Source organism: Cajanus cajan, chromosome 7 (genome assembly GCF_000230855.2).
Source record: "Cajanus cajan strain Asha chromosome 7, NIPB_CcT2T_4, whole genome shotgun sequence".
NCBI lineage: Eukaryota > Viridiplantae > Streptophyta > Magnoliopsida > Fabales > Fabaceae > Cajanus > Cajanus cajan.
Genome location: NC_138523.1, coordinates 40,048,300 through 40,055,630, shown reverse-complemented (window position 1 = coordinate 40,055,630; position 7,331 = coordinate 40,048,300). Strand labels below are relative to the sequence as shown.

At 31.5% G+C, this 7,331-nt stretch overlaps 1 protein-coding gene across 1 annotated transcript; it reads right to left on the bottom strand.

Annotated features, from left to right (window-relative positions):
* Positions 1–440: 440 nt before the first annotated feature.
* Positions 441–4,380, bottom strand: LOC145949541 (uncharacterized). The gene is made up of 4 exons (XM_083059621.1): positions 2,204–4,380; positions 2,041–2,116; positions 959–1,954; positions 441–852 (listed from the first exon to the last, which is right to left on the bottom strand). The coding sequence occupies exons 1-3, from the start codon at positions 2,249–2,251 to the stop codon at positions 1,593–1,595; spliced, it is 486 nt and encodes a 161-aa protein (XP_082915747.1). The 5' UTR covers positions 2,252–4,380; the 3' UTR covers positions 441–852; positions 959–1,592.
* Positions 4,381–7,331: the final 2,951 nt, after the last annotated feature.

Below are 7,331 nucleotides of genomic sequence, written 5' to 3'. Positions count from 1 at the left end.
ATTTTTTCTCTTTATTTTTTTAATTAGTAATAATATTATACTTTATAAAATATAAGTTAAAATATTTTTTTAGTTTATAATTTTATTTACTTTATCTTTTAATTTCTATAATTTAAAATAAATATGTTTACTTTCTATAGTTATCTTTTTCAATTTTTTTAAGTTCTTTTAGTTTAAGATAAATATTTTTAATTCCTATATTTACAATTTTTTAATTTTTTTATTTTTTTTTGTTAACTTTTTTGTAATGTTGTTTCTTTTGTAATCATATGTGAATATATTAATTCAACTTTATATGTCTAATGTTGAATTTACTGTAAATTAAGTCTCTCAATACTTTATGTCTCTTTTATACTCTTATTCATGGTTTTAAATTGCGGTTGCAGTCGCGGTTGCGGTCACGGTTGCAGTTACTGCGGTTGCGGGTATTGCGAGTATTGCGATGCGGATTGCGGTTGTTGCGGTGTGAAATTATTAATTATTTGCACTAAATATAAAAAAATGTAATTATTGATATATGTTTTATTTTTAAAGATTTATACATTTTTATTCCTTTTTTAAAACATCCTATTATTTTAATGAATAATTTTATTTATTTTAAAATTAATTTAAAAGTAAGAGAAACACAATAGTGGTTAGATTAATTGCTACTCAATATTTGTCAGAATATCTCAAAAGCAAATTGTCTCATTGACACAAATAAAAAACTTAAAAGTACACACATTTAGACAAATTTTAAATAGACAAGAAAGAAAAAAAGACATGGCTTGACATAAAATAATATGATTGCCCACAAGTTTCATTGTCATCAATTATCTGAGAAGCAATGCCACCCTTCAGAGATGCATTTCACTATAAGGAAAAAATATGAAATTTTTATTAATATTGTAAAACTATAAAAAGCATGAATTTTTTTTCACAAGTGAAAAATTATATATATAATAAATTTATAACTCACATGATACTTATTACCACATAGTAGAGTGGCGAGGATGATCATAGCCTGCACTCTCGCTTTGGCTATCCCCTTGTGTGGCTCCTTGTCCAAAAACATAATCAAAAAATCCACCACTTTGTTGTTGATAATAAGGATCATTATAATTCATTGATGGTTGGTGATATGAGGGAACTTGGTCACTTCCATATTGATTGTATGCATTAAAATAAGGATGTTGATAAACTAATGGTGGATAGTACCCTTGACTACTTTCTGAAGAATCATCAATATTGAATTCACTAAAACTTTGTTCAATATGATAAGATGAAGAATCTTGACATGACACATTTTGTTTATTTTTTCCTCTTCTAACTTGTGAATTGTCTCTTCTATTATCATCTGAAAATGAACGATCAGGAGGAATCATACCTGACATAGAAGTAGTGAAATCAATTACCAGATTTGTGTCACACCTATTATATGGAGTCTCTTGATATGGATCATTTTGTCTTTGTTCATCCTCATCATCCTCACCATCATTTTCTTCACCTTCAATATCAACACCATCATCACCACTATTATTACTTGGTGGGCTTAAGTCACCACCATCATTATCACTATCTCCACCTTCCACATCTTCATCATCTGTATCAATTCAAGGCAACCACTCTGAATTTTGAACTCCATCTAAAAGTGGATTTTCTCTTTCTTCTATCCATGCAGATAATGGATCATCTTCTCGAAATATATAATCAAGATTAATTGGATTGAAACTTGATTCAATTTCTTCTTGACTTTTTCTCATTTGATGCCTCATTTTCAATTTCATGTTGTAATGTGTAAAGACAAGTTTTTGCAACTTTTTGTACTTAAGCCTATTCCTTGTCTTTGTATGAATATAGCTAAACGTACTCCAGTTTCTTTCACAATTTGTGGCTGAAGTTGTTTGACTTAAAACTTTAATAGCCACACGTTGAAGTTCAGGAAAGCATGAACCAAACATCAACCACCATTCAGCTTTTTAAGAGATCAAGCAAAAAAAAGTTATTATTTATAAAAAAAAAATACATTTATTTATTGAGAAAGGAAGAAACTATATTTACCTGGATTCATTCTAGACCAAGCTCTTTGAGCTTGAGGTGTAGCAAATGTTTCACCCATGTCTTTAAACAATACCAACTATATCACATTATATTGTATAAGATATCAATACATAGTTATATAACAATAATTTTAAAAAACAAAATATAATTATTTATTACTAACCGAGTTTAAAGCTTTAATTTGATCATCCATGTTTCTCTCCAATTTCATGATGACCTTTTTGGTCCCTTCAAATGTCTCTCGATACACATCAGATCCATGTTCAACTCCATATTGAAATTGTGGATTAAGAAAATACCCTAAAAAATAAATAGTTAATCAATATGTATCTATAATTGTATGTATTAATGTATTGCTTTATATAATAAACGTAAAATTACAATGACATACCAGCAGAATGAAGATCAGAATGCATGAATTTCCAACGCTTGTCAATTATTTCTTGGTATTGAGAATAATAACGAGAACTTTTTTGAATTGATTGTTTAGCTCGATCAATTGCCTCATATATAAAACCCATTGTTGGTTTCTCATCACCATCAACTAGCCTCAAAACTTTTACTAAAGGCTCAAATACCTTCAATATATCATTAGCCTTGCTCCAAAAATCATTGCCAATAACAATTTGTCTTGCTTCAAATGCCAATCCATTTTTGTCTCTTCCAAATTTAGATCGTCTAAATTCTTCTGAGTTGAACATGTTCCTCAAGCCTTGCTTTTGTTGCACAATTGCTTGAAGTTGTAAGAATTGTGTTGCAAATCGGGTAACACCAGGACGAACAATTTCTCTACCTCCAGTGTATTTTTTCATGAGATTTACAATCCATGTGTGATTGTAGATAAAAGTTGTTACTACTTTTGCATCACTTAATAACTTTTGCACATTCTTTTTTTTTTTCCTATATCCTCCAAACAAAGATCCAAACAATGTGCTGCACATGCAGTCCAATATAAATGTTGTCTCTTTTCCATCAACTTTTGACCAGCTGCTTTAAGTGCTTTTTCATTATCTGTAACAACTTGAATTACAAATTCTTCTCCCACTTCGTCCACAACCTTATCCAATAACTGAAAGTAGTAATCAGTATTTCTACTGTCAACATTAGAAGCATCAATAGATTTCAAGAAAATCGTTCCCTTGCTACAATACACTAGAAAATTCATAATATGTGTATGATTTACACTATCTGTCCAACCATCACACATTATTGTTACTCCTTTTTCCTTCCATGTAGTTTTCAACTTGCTTATCCATTCTTGCATGCTTTTATATTCAGCTTCTAAATACACATCAGAAACTTCATAAGGTGTAGGGCATTTAACTGATGGACCTACCTCAGCTGCTGCAATAATCAAATTATGCAACCATGGAGAATTTGATAAATTCATAGGTAAGCTTTCATAAATTACAAACTTGCTTACCGCTTCTCCGAGCTTTTTCTTTAATGTTTTCATAAGACCCCCACCTATTTTTGGTTGTTTCATACTTTTACTTCTCACAAGATCCACATTTGTAGATCTTAAAGCAAAAGTAGCATCTTCTTTTCTTGAAGTTTGACTAACTCTCATGCGAGAGCTTCCACCTGATTCATAGATGTTATTAGATCCCTCTGTTTGTTGTCTGAATCGTTGTCTATCTTCCCACTCACGTTGTGATCTAATGCTTTGTTGCGAAGCTATCATCATCTCCTCGTCACTATCTTCTTCATCATCTTCTCTTAATCGAGATTCAAATTCTTCTTTTCTTTTTCTAAAAGTCAATTTTCTTTTCTTTTTTATCTTTGAGAAGTTTCATCATATTCTCCCTAACAAATGACGTGACTCTTGGACAACCTGCTACTTGACCTTTATCATGTGCTATGTGTTGCTTCAATCTTGTAATGCCACCCCTTATTATCTTTTGACAAAGTTTACAGTGGACATTGTTGCGATTTCCTGCTATAGGTACTCCAAAATGCCATCCAATATCGTCGCTTAGAGCACCTTCGAGTCTTCCTATAGGAAATTCTTCATTTGATGTCATTGTGTATATATATCTGTATAAAATTTTGAAAATATAATATCAATCAATAATTAAATTATATTTTAAACTTCATAACAATGACTAATAAATTAACATGATAATAAAAATAAATATAAACAACCTAATATTGATATACATATAATTAGGCTAAACATATTATTATATATAAAAATATTGTAAAATATTGCTAAACTAAACTAAACTAGAAGAAATAAAAATATTTCTATTCACGTGAGATTGTTTTCATTTTTTGTTAATTATAGGTGTGCATAAATAAAAATAAACTTCAAATGTAGGTGGAAAATTGAATTGGTGTTTTTTTATTTCAGTAAAAATTACCATAACAATAAAAGTGTTCAAACTTCAAATCTAGAATCGGATACTCCCATGAGTGTTAGATATTATTTAACCCACAGAAATTACGTGTCATGTAAGTATAAATTAATTCTTATTTATCAAGATTAAAATATTATATAAATCATGTTTATGAAAAATAAATAAATATTATATATAATACTTTAACTCTCACTATCAAGTCAATATAATAATTCAATTACAATAATTTATATGGGCAAAAATATTTATTTATTATAAGTCATATATATATATATATATATATAATTATCTTCTACAAAAATATTTTTAAGGACTACTATTTAATTAAATTATTTTTAGTTATTTTTCTTTTACAATAGTGTTTCTTGATATTTTTTCATATAGCTTATAATTCATCATTATTGTTTTCATTTCTAAATTAAATTTCAATTTTTTTTTAAAGAATTAATCAATAGTTAAACAAAACTTTCATAAAATAAATTATTTAACACAGAAGATATAAAACGTAATTTACATAAAATAAATAGTACCAAGGCCCACGTCCAAACCACTTAATTTTTTTTCATGCACCAGTTAATCTCCCAATCTCACTAAAGGCCCACGTACACTCACTAATTAAAAAATTATATTAAAATAAATTTCTCATTAGGCCACAACTACAAGGTACAGCCCACGTCCAAACCACCTAATTTTTTTTTCATGCGCAGTGACTCTCCCAAACTCACTAAAGGCCCACGTCCACTAAGTAAAAAATTAATTAAAATAAATTTCTAGGTTTTCATTCGTATTTCATAAGGGTTGCTGGACATGGACTGTGCCGTTCTTCCCCCAAACTACTCCAGAATCCATATTCACCGCAGCAGAAAACCAAATTCAAGCATTTCAAGCCAAAATCAAAGAGAAACAGAGGTACGTAAGAGGCAGAAAACTTACGATTAACAAAAGCTTCCTCTTCTTGGTAGAGATACAAGGGAGTTCCGAGTTCTGAATGCAAGTGTAAGTTAAGTTCTATGCTTTGTTTTTCACCTTTTATGTCAAAGTTTGAACTTTGAACCATTATTGATCTACTGAATATATTCTCTGAATCCTTGTTCTCTTCTCTGAAAAAGCTTCCCGAAAGTTAACTTTTTTTTTATTTAAAAAAAGTTACTTTTTTAAAAACGATTCCTTGTTCCACTTTTAAGTTGTCGTTTGTGGATTCAAAACGGAGGTGTTGCGGACGCAACACCGTTACGTTACGGAAAAATCCGTGATTTACGGTCTCACCGCAATTGCGGTCCGATGCCATTGCGGATAAGACCACAACCGTAATATTGCGGCCGCAATGCGTGATGCGGTCCGCAATTTAAAACCCTGCTCTTATTTGTAACGTCCATTGTAAAGACACTTTTTTTACCTTCCAAAAATTGAAGACTTTTATCATATCAATACAAAAAATTAAAGATTTTTATCACATCAATACAAAATAGCTAACATTAAAAAAAAATTAACAATAAGGACTAAAATGATTACAAAATTGAAAGTATACAAGCTATAAAAAGATCAATCTTAAACATGGAGATTAAAAAAGATTGAAAAATATAGATATAGAGACTAAAAAAATAATTTTTAAATTATAAGAATTAAAATATAAAGTAAATAAAAGTATAAAGATTAAAAATATATTTTAACCTAAAATATAGTTTTCATTATTAATAGGTTAAAATACTAATTTGGTCTCTTATAATATTTTTTTGTTTCAATTTAGTCTCACTTTAATTTTTGGTTTCAATTTGGTCCCTAATAATTTAAATTACTGCAATGTCGGACTTCCATCTAAATTATTTAAACGGAGTTAACTGTTGGTCAAGTGAATTCTGTTAAGTCTCAATTTTACCTCTTTTTGGATGAGACTTATTGAACAAATTCCACTCATCCTTTGAACCATTGAAATATAATTGTTCTCTTTTTGGTTCATTTTGCGTGCAGATATAACTAACCCAAATTCAGCTAACAATACCTTAATACACCTCATTTTTTGTGCAGGTATTGAGCTAGAGATTTGAGGATTGAAGATCTTTGGGATTGGAAACATAAGGAGCCAAGGAGCAGAGCAGAGTGGTTGCGCCGGGCGCAAGATGACGCCACGCTGGGCTTGAGAAGAACAGAGCAATGGACTTCTGGAAGTCATACATGCGCCGGGCGCGAGACTCCACCACGCCGGGCGTGATCGAGGCAGAGAGTACCTCAAAACTCTCTGGAATGAATTGCGCCGGGCTTAATAGAGAATTGTGTCGGGCTTGCTCTAAGGCAGAGAATGCTTGAAAGCCTCTGGAAGACACTGCGCCGGGCGTAAAAAGTAATTGCGCCGGGCTTATAATGAGGCAGAAAGTGCTTAGAAGACGCTGCGCCAGGCGCGAAGACTTAGGCGCCGGGCGCGAAACCCTAATCTGACCTCCCAGGCTCGTATTTGAAGCCATTTTCGAGGGTTTCTCCCTCATTCTCACATTGGGCGCCTCCAGGAGCTGCGGAAGGGATTCCCAGGGCTTGGGATCGTCCGTGTGCGAATCTTTCCTTCGGTTCTTCACTCCCTCTTCCATCTCTATTTTTGTATTTGCCCTCATTGTTGTGAGTGGTTTCACCCATTTTGTGGGGTTAGATGTAACCAACGTACTCTATTGTAATCTTTACGGTTTTAATGATATATATACATGTTGTTTTATTCTTTGTTGTATTTGTTTCTATTCTTAATGCTTGCTTTGGATTGATCACCCTTTGCATGATTTAAGGTTCCATGGGTATTGGAAAATAACCTTTGAAACTAGTTCTGAAACATATGCCTAGTGGTGATTGTATCTAGGGATAGAGCTTGACCCATTAGTAGTCTTAAACCCTAGCCCGTAATGCGGGTGTAGATATTGGGTACTCAAGGGATTGATATTCAATATCCGC